The sequence below is a fragment of the Eutrigla gurnardus genome (assembly GCF_963514095.1).
Source record: "Eutrigla gurnardus genome assembly, chromosome: 4".
Taxonomy (NCBI): Eukaryota; Metazoa; Chordata; class Actinopteri; order Perciformes; family Triglidae; genus Eutrigla; species Eutrigla gurnardus.
Genome location: NC_139918.1, coordinates 15572725 through 15584834, shown reverse-complemented (window position 1 = coordinate 15584834; position 12110 = coordinate 15572725). Strand labels below are relative to the sequence as shown.

The 12110-nt window shown below is 41.4% G+C and overlaps 2 protein-coding genes across 4 annotated transcripts; both read right to left on the bottom strand.

The window, feature by feature from the left end:
- Positions 1-15: 15 nt before the first annotated feature.
- On the bottom strand, positions 16-7060 carry LOC311012204 (protein lifeguard 1-like). 3 transcript variants are annotated; one of them, XM_084007552.1, is made up of 7 exons: positions 6657-6714; positions 3698-3747; positions 2657-2942; positions 2139-2318; positions 1166-1294; positions 699-837; positions 16-515 (listed from the first exon to the last, which is right to left on the bottom strand). In XM_084007552.1, exons 2-6 carry the CDS (start codon positions 3721-3723, stop codon positions 739-741), a joined length of 720 nt encoding a protein of 239 aa, XP_083863678.1. In that variant the 5' UTR covers positions 3724-3747; positions 6657-6714; the 3' UTR covers positions 16-515; positions 699-738. The 3 variants fall into 3 exon arrangements, with proteins under 3 accessions (XP_083863678.1, XP_083863677.1, XP_083863679.1); XM_084007551.1 differs by lacking the exon at positions 3698-3747 and having other exon boundaries at positions 6657-7060; XM_084007553.1 differs by lacking the exon at positions 6657-6714 and having other exon boundaries at positions 3698-4626.
- A 174-nt stretch (positions 7061-7234) lies between these two features.
- LOC311012202 (protein lifeguard 1-like) lies at positions 7235-11708 on the bottom strand. Its single transcript, XM_084007549.1, has 6 exons — positions 11306-11708; positions 9898-10201; positions 9435-9635; positions 8972-9100; positions 8698-8841; positions 7235-7498 (listed from the first exon to the last, which is right to left on the bottom strand). The coding sequence occupies exons 2-6, from the start codon at positions 10198-10200 to the stop codon at positions 7364-7366; spliced, it is 912 nt and encodes a 303-aa protein (XP_083863675.1). The 5' UTR covers position 10201; positions 11306-11708; the 3' UTR covers positions 7235-7363.
- Positions 11709-12110: the final 402 nt, after the last annotated feature.

Here is a 12110-nt window from a genome sequence, read left to right as displayed (position 1 = left end):
TGAATCTTTTAGATCATCAGCATCTGACGTTTAATGACACAACATGATTGATTTGAAAGTTCTTTAGGCAGGTTTGACGTGAGCATTTATTCTGAATATTTGCCTAAATTATATTGAATATTAATGTAAAAAAAAACAGTGAATGCTTTCATTTGTTTCAATAAAGGTCAAATGTCTGTATGGGGGAACATGCACTGCAAAACAACAAATACAGTACTATATTTTTGTTTGAGACACAAATATCGATAATCAGTTTGTCATTTTCCGTTAAAACAGGGATTACAGTACGTAATGATAATAATAATAATAATAATAATAAAGGAAATGTATTGGGTACAGTTTGGTTTCAGTCCCTCTGTGTTTTTGTGTGTGTTCATGTATTTAAGTTTCACCTCCTCCCCATCAGATAGAGGACTATGAGGACTATGTCCAGGTAGATCATGAGAGCAGCGTCCTCTGGATCCAGAGAGCAGCTCCTCAAACCCCATCAGCAGCAGACAGTCCACCATCAGGAACTGAAGGGAGGAGGAGTTAGGACAGGGTGAGACAGAACCTCCAGATAACTTAATGTAAACTATGGCACCTGCTGAGGTGACCAAGACAGCAGAAGTTTGTGTGTTTATGATACGATTGTGTCCGTATATATATATATATAAAAATATATATATATATATACACATCGTTCTTTTGTCCCATACCAGTGAACACAGCAGAGCACCCAAACATCCATAGGCGACATTAGTGATCTCGAAGTAGTAGAAGGTGCAAGAACCCAAACATGATCAGGTCCACAGTCAGAATCAGCAGAAGGCCGTGCCAAAGAGAGAAATCATGAGTCTGCAAATAACAGGAACACAATAATACATTTACTCCTTTCACTGTTTCTTTAGTACTGTATATTGTGTAAAACAGATGCTTTTAAGTACACATTTCATTTTTGTTTCAATACATTTTTATTAAAATGTAAATTTGTTTCGCTCTAATGTTCACATTCTGTGTCCTTCAATACTATTCCTCTAGCACTTTTATCATCCTAAAGTCAAATTCTGATTTTTGAGGAAACAGTTGAGGGATATCACTCAGAAAACAGAACATGTTGGCTTAAAATAGACACAGATCAGGATGTCTGTATACAGGAAGCATATGAAATGCCTGGTTGTCTCACATGTGCAAGGAATGCAACGATAGCGACCGAAATGACCAGCGTTGCTCCCATAGCGATGACGACAGCAGCCGTGTCGTGGAAGGAGGCGATGGTTCCCACCATATATGACAAGCTCAGGGTGACCACAACCTGGAGGCAGGAAATACAGCATGTTAAACATCTCCAGTATCGTCTTTGCTTTAGATAGCTTCACATGTTGAACTGCTGCAAAGAGGGACAGATCCAGATTGTTCATGTCTTGAAATAAATAAATACTAAGTAAATATGAAGCTCATGTGTGTATGTAGAAGCCTTTAAGCTTTAGGATCGCAGTCTCATAATGAGGAGGTGTTTAGTCAATCTCTTCTTGAACACCATGCTTTACATTTACTTACATGAGAGTGGAGAAAGCTCATGTCTCTGCCCTTTAGTGTTCCCCCTGGGGAGTGACAAAGCCTAGTGGGCGTGCACTCCTAACCCTGGCAGTGTTTGTGCCATGCTCGGCATTTACAACCACAATACAGGAAGTCATCATTTTAATGGCTCACAGTGAATCTGCATGGGAACACAGCTTTAGCTTTTTTATGACACAATGAAGAAAATGTCCAGTTTCTTGGCTCATCTAGATGTAAAGAGAGGTTTAAAAGTTGAGGAAGGACAAGCAGTGAATGAAAACCACGGCAAAATGTTGTATCATTACTGCTTTGATGTCTTTTACTGGAATATATTGTTTCACATAGATTTCTGAGTACTTTTACTTCTACTTATAGGGTAGTATTTCACTTCTGATTCCAGCATGTGATTGTGTGACGTTTCATATCCGATATAAATAGTTCCTTTTTAGAATCCAAGGATGTATGTTTTTTGTAATGTCCCTTTGCCCTGTATAGTTTAAATGTGTTGTTGAATATTTGTAACTATAGAAGTATATTTATTGTGTGAAATTAATTTCCCTTTTAGATATTTGGGGTTAAATGCTTCCATATTTACCTACCCGTGCCATGATGTTCCAGGGGTGACGCCGACTGAAGGATTTGCTGAGGGCCATGGCGACCACAACGCAGGTGATCAAGGAGGTGAGATAGGCCCACATGTTGGTCTCACCTCGGGAGAAGGTGAACACACACACCACACTGACAGTGAAGAGCAGCTGGAGGGTCAGGATGCTGAACACCTGCACAGGGAAAGATGAAGAGCAAGCACTTATAATGAAGAGCTTTATTTTTAGGAGCTAGGTTTTCCACACAATCACTGAAATTATGATTTTATCATAAGAGATTGTAACACCAGACGCAGCATTCACTAACCCTATTTTTCCTACTCAGATTGAGTTATTTTACAAATATTCATCCATTCATTTTAGCAAAAAACTAAGATTCAGGCAGAATCTCCTCCGGTATCCTTTTGTGTGATCCCAGAAATGTATTTTGTGAGTTACGGCCCCTTAGGGGGGGCCGGCACCATTTTGGGAAAATCTAGTATTAGGACGTTTCCAAAGCAAGTCGTACAAACCTTTCTAACAAATGGTCTTCTCACTGTATTGTCATCAAAAGAAGAAGAGGCTATCAGTGAAGTCGTGTCCGACGGGTGGACGTCGCTGCAAGACTCGCACCCAGGGGTGGACTGAGAGTTGCAAGTTGTCCTGATATTGGGTGGAGGGTGCATTGTCGGGTCTGCAGAGTAGGGTGGAGGTTGCTCTTCTCCGTGGGAGTATAGCGGTGGTGGCGTTGAGGACACGTCATAACCAGGAACGTCCTGCATCTCTTTGGGTGTGAGGGAGTCTGCTGTTTCTGACATTCTGGAGGAAACCGTGGGCCAAACACACAAGTTCAGTCTAATAACGGATGCAAAAGCAAACACTGCGGTGATGATGGGATAAGTTCCCGTTTTACTTCAGGTGCAACTAGACAATGTTGTATGTTAATTACTGGTCAATCGTTGATGAGAAAAGGATGTGGAGGGAGAACTGAACCGCAGAAATGAGTGCTGGATAATAACCAGGAGTCTGCTGTCAAATACATTTACTAATTCACTATGAGGTCGACATTGAAATGACTAAATTGGTGGTTTAATTTAGTGAAACAGTCGTTAGTGTTTTATATCAGCCCGTGAGCATGTGAAGGGTTGTTTCCATCAGAGCTTGTTGCTCAAGAATGGTGTCAACATTTAGACGTAAAACTTGAGCTGTTGCACCTTTTCTCACAAATGTGGTAGAAAATACAAATGTTATGTAATTTTATCTAGTTAAAAGTTGAGCTGAAAAGAAAAATGCCCTTTTAAACTTTTTAGATCACATCCCTGGTCATATAGTTCACCTATTTAACAATAAAAAAAAAGAAGAAATAAACAATTTCTTTGTATTTTTATATCAAAAACCCATATCTTTTTCTTCCTGGAAAACAAATTGTGATGCATGCTGATATAACAGCTTGAACCAATCAACTGCAAGCAATAACATCATGACATTTAATCATCAATCAATCTGAAACTTTTAGCTGCACAGAGCTAGAGAAGGTCAAATCAAATCAAATTCCTCCCAACGTTATGTCTCACCTGTCTATCCTGTTTCCCTCGGACATACGCCACCATACGGAAGCCAAATACTCTGAAATCCCTAGATTTAAGTTTGTTCACCCATAGGTTTCTGCAGCTCAAAGTGGGTGGCGGTGACAGCAGCTAGTGACCTGAGACGCCAACCTGTCACCCAAAGCAGCCACACGCTCAACTCGCTTAACTTTACAGCATTTAAACAGGGAACTATATAAGAAAAAAACAGCTATATGGAACAAAACCGTTTTTTTGTACCAGGTGTTTTTTGGACTTCCACCTTTGCTTCATTTCAAGGTTGCAGCTTGATTACCACACACACTGAGCTGAGCCTTTTAACAAACATCTTCCCGTTCTTGAAGGTGTGTTCAAGTTAAACTAGGATTTACATCACTGACATTGTTTACGTCAAGAGGTTTTACAGTATGTAGTAACGAAGTCAACTTAAGGGCAGATGAGGTTTGGCAAAAAAAAAAAGCCACCGAAGGGATGTTGAAGAACCAGCAAGAGGAGAAGTTCAAAAAGTGACATTTATTCACAAAGAGTTCACTGAAACAACAATTAGAAATCCAACAAACAAAGCTCGACAAACGTCGCCATGATGGATGAGTTGTTGGTCGATGGAAAGTTTGGTTCATAGTTTACTTGTGTGTAGGCGTGATGTTTCCATGTGTGGGAAGAATGAAAGTGAAGGAGACTGAGGGCCCTAGTTTCGTGGCGCAGCGCAGGGCGGCGCAGGGTGGCGGAGCCGGCGCAATGCAAGTTTCAACCCGCGCAGCCTTGCGCACCATCAGTTTGGCAGTTTGGTGGATCGCCTGCGCCAAGATGGGTGTGGCGGCGCAGCAGGGGGAGACGTCACAGATTCAGCTTGGCGTAGCGGAAGTTTCGTGGCAAAAAGCCTCGCAGAGACTGCGCTGAAAGCTCGCCAGCTCCAACCTGGTCTACTGGCGCAAGGCGTAAATAAAGTCCATTCATTCAATGCGAATCACAGCTGGCGGAGTGGAAGTTTGGCTGACTGCGCGCAGTGCGCACACGTCACCGAGACCTCACAGGCAGGTTTCCACAGTTCCATATGAGGGGCCGTATAGGCCATAATTCAAACTCACCTCTCACACACACTATTGAAAATGTTTGGCCTCTCACACACACTACTGAAAACCTCTCACATTCACTACTGAAAACCTCTCACGCACACTACTGAAGATGAAACCTTGCACGCACACTACTGAAAACCTCTCACGCACACTACTGAAAACCTCTCACATACACTACTGAAAACCTCTCACACACACTACTGAAAATCAAACCTCTCACACACACTACTGAAAACCTCTCACACACACTACTGAAAACCTCGCACACACACTACTGAAAACCTCGCACACACACTACTGAAAACCTCTCACGCACACTACTGAAAACCTCTCACACACACTACTGAAAACCTCTCACATTCACAACTGAACCTTGCACACTGTAAAAAATGTGACTAATGGTTACTATTTTCAGTAGTGTGCGTGAGAGGTTTTCAGTAGTGAATGTGAGAGGTTTTCAGTAGTGTGCGTGAGAGGTTTTCAGTAGTGTGTGTGAGAGGCCAAACATTTTCAATAGTGTGTGTGAGAGGTGAGTTTGAATTATGGCCTATACGGCCCCTCATAGTTCCAGGCACATTTAAATGCAATAAATAATCACAACAAACACTATTTAATGCAACTAATTGAATCAACACGTGAATTTATATCTATATAGTTTGTCCCGTCACATCTGACGTCAAATCAAAGGAGGATGGCACGCGTAACGGAAACTCAGCCTCTCGGACCAAAACATCTCCCTCTCTCTCTCCTGTTTTTTTATAATATGGGCATTGTTTTTATTATGATACGCACGCACAGCGCGTGATGAGCGTGGTGGGAGCGGCGGCGCTGCTTCTGTCATCGGGTTGTCAAGTGACGGAACTTGCACTGAACCTCCTCTAACACATTAAAGGAGAGGAGAGGAGCTCATTTGATTGGTGAAGATCTGAATCGGCTGTATTAATCCCAGTCCACGCCTCGTCTCCTCCTCGTCTCTCACTCACGCCTTCTTCTCCTCCCTCTTTCCCACTTGCGCGGGTGGGCGGGACGGGAGGAGTGCCTGCACTAGCCCGCGCAGTGCACGAAACTGGCAAAGTCCAGGCGGACACACCCCGTCGGCGCGGCGCAGGTGCGCTGAAAGCTGACTGCGCCTGGTCTACGAAACTAGGGCCCTGAGAAAGAACCAAGGACGCTAACTGTCCAAAGAAAGTTAAGGAGACAGAAATAATCCAGGGTAGATCTTAGAAAGGACGAAGGCACGAGGAAGCACGGCAGGGTGTGACACGGAGCGAAGGAGGAAGCGGTCAGGAAGCAGGAGTAATTATACTTTTATAAGGAGGAATTCTTGGCACTTTTGGTAATAACTAACTGTACTCCTAGACAGCTTAGATGCAGCAAGCAGATATCTGGATGTTGTGGGAGTTTCTGGGGAAGGTGTGAAGTAGCATGTTGAGACGCTTTCAAACACAAACAGAAAGAGAGAAGTTAGTGCAGAGTGGGAAATGGATGGAATGAGTCATTATTACTTTTAGTAAGTGGAGCTTTTTAGTTTTGAAAACCAGATAAGAAGAAGCTTTTGTCATTTGTACATTTTGATTGATAATGTATGAAACTGAAACACTGGACTTAAATTGCTAACTTAGCAGATGCAAAATGTCACAATCTGTCAAATCTATCAGATATCAGTGATGTTATGTTGACAAACTTTGTTCTAGCTAAACATATTTGGATGAATTAAACATTTATTCATGTTCAGAGCTGTAGGGTTTCTACTTCCTTCCTTAATTCTCTCAAATTAATACAAATAAAATTATCCATTATACTCACTGCACCACATTCTATTTAAAATATATAACATAAATAATAGAAAGTAAAGGGAATGTTCTGCTTACCTATTTTTGATGGATTCTAATTGTGTCTGACCGCAAGCTACGGCTGTGTGAGGAGGTGACAAAAGGCATACTTTGTGTGTCATGTTTATTATATCTACTTGTGGTGTAGAGTTTCACTTCCTGGCAGCATGACGGGAAATTTGAAAAAGTTCCCATCAGAAGCTGCAAAGTCCAACATTGTTTTATAAGGTCCGATGTTAATAAGGCGGTGTCAGTTTTGGCCATTTACAAAATCAAAGATGGGAAAATTAGGACATATTATCTAATTTGAATGTGTGCACATGTTTCCTGAAAATGATTGCCAGCTTTTGCGACACAGAAATAGTTCTGACAGTAAAACCAGAATCACCTGTTTCCAGACATCACCTCTCTATTTCATAAGGTTGAAAAATTGCCTAAATGCTATTTAATGTGTCTTACTAATGCCGAAAAAACATAAAACGGAATGCTTTCATTTGTTTCGACAATTGTCAGGTCAGATTTCTGTGGGTGAACCTGCACTGCAATAATAAATACAATACAACCATTTCTTAACATTAGTTTTTTTTAATGTAAAAATAGATAAAAACATTGAACATTTATTCATTTTTCATTGGCTTGATCATCATCCGTAGGACAGAATACGACAGAGTATAGAGATGAAATAAGGATATTTCCATTGTGGGTACGGTTTGGAGTGCTTATATGTGTGTTTTGTGTTTACAGCTTCAACTCCTCCCCATCAGATAGATGAAGATGAAGACTATGTCCAGGTAGATCCTGAGAGCAGCGCTGACGTAGTCCTCTGGATCCAGAGAGCAGCTCCTCAACCCCATCAGCAGCAGACAGTCGATCATCAGGAACTGAAGGGAGGAGGGGTTAGGACAGGGTGAGACAGAACCTCCAACTAAAAGTAAATGATATGGTATTATATATTTTCTAGCAGGCTTTTATATTTCGACATGTCACAGTAGGAAAAACACAGGTGTGAATAGTCAAATGAATGGTGGCTGTTTCCCAATCAACTACCCTGGAGTTGTGCATACTGGCTCACTGCTGACTTACTGGGGCACTGGGCCATTTTTAATTGGTAATTAGTAACTCTAGTTCTACTATGACATGCCAAAAAATGTCAGCTGTAAAAAGGGCCTGAAACAGACCTCTATATCGTGTATTTGGACAGTCATCAAATCAAGTGTCCTCTCTGAAATCTCCTTGTGACAGAGGAAACATCCTCTCCTGCTAAATGGCCCTTTCACCATTGTTGTAGATTGATGATCTCGATGACCTATGACCTCCACTCTCTGGCCGGTGTGGCTTTGAACCTCACATTCACGTAGGTTGTGTTCGAAAATCGCACCCTGACATACTGCCAGAGGCGGTCCTGGCCGAGATTGCGCCCTGGGCGGTCGCCCACATTGCCCATAGCAAAAACCGGCCCTGCATACTGCACACGGCACACTCAGTCATGTACTGCATACTGCCTACTAAATTAACGATTAAGTATGATTATTACATGACTGTCGATCATAACGTTACCAACCGTTGAATGAAAATGATTTACCGCAAATCAACATAAACTCTTCCACTCATTTTCATATTTTCCAGTGTTATTTGAAGGCAAATACATTTGATTTAATATGTGTTAAATTTGTTTTCAACAATGCATTATAGAAGTTAGCTCCCTCAAGGATCCTGGTCTGGCCCTGTTTTATAACCAGTTCCATAAAAGTTCCTGACAGCAACTTGAATGTGGCTGATAAAGAAACGTATTTCGCTAAAATAAAACACACAGTTAAATATAGAAATAGGACTTTAAATGGAGTGGAACTGAATTGTAGCGGCAGACAGGTTCACTTAGGAAAACTGACAAAACCAGTTTTTCTCTCTGAAGCAGTAGTAGCATATGAATGCTTTTATCAGCGATTGTACTGTTTAGCCTGCTCAGGTGACCAATACAAAAGTAATATGTGTATTTAATATGGTTGGGTTCCTTTTTTACAGCAAGGGAAGAACTGTATAGTATTGTTATCATAGTATTTGTCGTTCCTTTGTCCCGTACCAGTGAAAACAGCAGAGCCCCCAGACATCCAAAGCCCACATCAGCGATGTAGGAGTAGTAGAAGGTGCTGAAGAACCCAAACATGATCAGGTCCACAACCAGAACCAGCAGAAGACCGGAACAAATATTGAAATCATAACGAGTCTGCAAATAAAGCAAAAGAAAAAAAGTAAGACGCCTGACAATTCTTCACATTGCTTTGCTTAAAATGGACACAGATCAGGATGTCTGTATACAGGAATGATGAAATGCAGCTCAGCCTGGTTGTCTTCACCTGTGCAGAGAATGCAATGATCGTGACAGAAATGACCAGCGTTGCTCCCATAGCGATGACGACAGCATCCGTGTCGTGGAAGGAGGCGATGGTTCCCACCATATATGACAAGCTCAGGGTGACCAAAACCTGGAGGCAGGAAATACAGCATGTTAAACATCTCCAGTATCGTCTGAGAGAGCCGTCTTTGCTTTGGATAGCTTCACATGTTGAACTGCTGCAAAGAGGGACAGATCCAGATTGTTCATGTCTTTAAATAATTAGTCTAGACCTTAAGTGCACTTCTAACCCTGGCGTCAAACATCAAACTCTTTCGAGGAAACGAAAATGATTTATAACTACCTCTTTAATGTCTTTACTCTACTGGAACATATTTTCTCATGCATCTTTTTGACTAATTTGATTTCATACTTTTACCCCTATGACATATTTGGGGTTCAATGCTCCTGTATTTGTAACCCACCAGTCCCACGATGTTCCAGGGGTGACGGCGACTGAAGGACTTGCTGCAGCTGAGAGCGATAGCGACCACAATGAAGACCAAGAAGGAGCTGATGTAGGCCCACAGGTTGTTCTGCACCGCCTCTTTGACCACGCTGGAGAAGGTGAACACACACACCACACTGAAGGTGAAGAGCAGCTGGACGGTCAGGATGCCGAACACCTGCACAGGGAAAGATGAAGAGCAAGCGCTTATAGAAATGAAGAGCTCTATTACTGAACATTCTGCACACCAACTGATAGGCGTATGCAAACGTTTTATTAGGAGACGAGACAGTGTTGAATTATTACCCCTTCCATCATTCACTACATCTGACCGAGCTGTCCGGAATCTACTGTGCTTTAATATGCTTGGCAGTGTCCAGTTTTGTGTTGCAAGAATATATTTCTTTCTGCTCTCCGTGTCCAAAGCCAGTCGTACAAACCTTTCTAACAAACGCTCTTCTCACTGTTTTGTCATCAAAAGCAGACGCGACTATCTCTGCAGCCGTGTCCTCCGCGTCCACCGCGGCCTCCGGTTGGACGTCGCTGCAAGACTGGTACCCAGGGTTGGACAGAGAGTTGCAAGTTGTCTTGATATTGGGTTGAGGGTACATTGTCGGGTCTGCAGAGTAGGGTGGAGGTTGCTCTTCTCCGTAGGCGTATAGCGGTGGTGCCGTTGAGGACACGTCATAACCAGGAACGTCCTGCATCTCTTTGGGTGTGAGGGAGTCTGCTGTTTCTGACATTCTGGAGGAAACCGTGGGCCAAACACACAAGTTCAGTCAAATAACAGGATTCCTGTTTCACTTACACTGTAGATAATATTGTCAAGTCTGCATGCAGGTGCAACTAGACGATGTTGTGTGTTCATATGTGGTCAATTGATGAGAAAAGGATGTGGAGGGAGAACTGAACAGCAGAAATGATTGCTGAATATCTGGTTCTCCAAATTTCCCCTGGTTCACTGTTGTTTACATCAGACTGGGATTCTTAAATGCAACCAGACCTGCTGTTGTTGCCCAAGAATGGTGTAAACCTAAGATGTTGTGCCACTTCCCTACCACCAGCAAACATTATAGGAAATACAAGGTGTCATGTGCCTTAGTTCAAAAAAAGTTCATGTGGTCTTGGGTTCTCTAACAGTTATGATGCCCTGTAGAAATCCCTTCATCCAAGGTTGATTTTCCAAAAGCAGCAAGTAACAGTAACGAGATAATATGCATTTTTCACAGCAGGTATTTTAATTTGTCATAGAATGAAAAGCCAATGGCATTAACGGTGGCTCCTTTATGTTAATGTGTCCTAGTCAGGGCTGGAAGAATAACTCAGATCCTTTACTTCAGTAAAAGTAGAAATACCATGTCCTAAACTCCATTACAAGTAAAACACCTGAATTCAAAATGTTACATAAGTACAAAATAATTCAGCAGCAAAATGTAGTTAAAGTATGAAAAGTAAAAATGTAATTCACTCAAATTAATACATACAATTAGTTTTAAGAGCCACTGATGCCCCTACTTACTTTTTAAATTTAGAATTTAGATAATTAAACGAGTAAGTTCAGTGGATGTGAGGAGTTTACAGCTTCTTGCCACAGTCCAAAGACATGCAGGATGGGTTTATTGTTGACTAAAGCATAAACGGTTGTCTGTCTCTACATGTCAGCGCGACCCTGAACATCCATATTTTATTTATTTAGTTGAGTCAACACTTAAATGATTATTATTATTTACTAAATGTTCTAAAGTACCAATACATATTACAATTAAATACAAAAATGCAGCATCTTACTTTACACACAGAACAAGCTGAGAATAATACCATTTAGAGTCAAGTGAATGCTCTGCTTACCTTTTCTGCAGGGTGATTATTGTCTTTGACACCAGGCAGTGCTGTTTGAGGGGGAGACGACACAAAAAGACAATCCTGCCTGATGGTTTGCGTTATTTATGCTCCGCACCTCTGGTGTAGTTTCACTTCCTGACAGCATTGAGTGATCTATATGAAAAATCCCTGTCTGCAAGGACTGAGTGTGGCAATTGGCAACTCCGCTGTTGCTACATGCTTGTCAGGTCTTCAAAGGTGGGACTTCCAGGGGTCCCTATGTCAGTAAGACAGGGTCTACAACAACATATGACTTCCCAGACTTGAGTTTTCTCACGGTCCATTTTTAAAACCAAGTTTTAAAACCCATTTTTACTCCCTGGCTTTCAACTCCACATGAGACTTTACTCTTGTTTTAGTGTTTTTGTGGCCCTGCTTGGATTTATTGTTTCTAATTGCTTTTAAACAATGACACCTGTTTTACTGTCTGTTTTATTTATTTTAGTGTTTTAATTGTTTTATGTCTCTTGTTAGCACTTTGTTTTCAATTACGATTGTTTTAAAGTGCTATATAAATAAAGTCGAGTTGAGTTCTAACAAAACAATTTGAAAAAAATATGTACAATTCATCAATAATGAAAATGATCATTAGTTGCTGCAACAGAATTGAAGTTTTGCAAGTTCGGTCTTATATTCCAAGTTTGTCATTTACTAAATTAAACAAAGTACCGGTCATTACGAGATTTGTGCCATCATATAGTAATGTCATTTAAGTGGTAATCTTTAAGATTTCTTAGAGTTCTGGTCAAGGGGGTTTTCCCAATACATGATC

What these genes read in the sequence shown, in the direction of transcription:
- LOC311012204 (XM_084007551.1), bottom strand. Translation starts at nt 6,739, where the DNA reads ATGACACACAAAGTATGCCTTTTGTCACCTCCTCACACAGCCGTAGCT. An exon ending in TTAGAATCCATCAAAAATAG is followed by an intron (nt 2,943 to 6,656) that starts GTAAGCAGAACA and finishes GGTTTCCTCCAG; the next exon opens with AATGTCAGAAACAGCAGACT. An exon ending in GAAGACCATTTGTTAGAAAG is followed by an intron (nt 2,319 to 2,656) that starts GTTTGTACGACT and finishes TTCCCTGTGCAG; the next exon opens with GTGTTCAGCATCCTGACCCT.
- LOC311012202 (XM_084007549.1), bottom strand. Translation starts at nt 10,200, where the DNA reads ATGTCAGAAACAGCAGACTCCCTCACACCCAAAGAGATGCAGGACGTT. An exon ending in TCATTGCATTCTCTGCACAG is followed by an intron (nt 8,842 to 8,971) that starts GTGAAGACAACC and finishes CTTTATTTGCAG; the next exon opens with ACTCGTTATGATTTCAATAT. An exon ending in GGGCTCTGCTGTTTTCACTG is followed by an intron (nt 7,499 to 8,697) that starts GTACGGGACAAA and finishes TCCTCCCTTCAG; the next exon opens with TTCCTGATGATCGACTGTCT.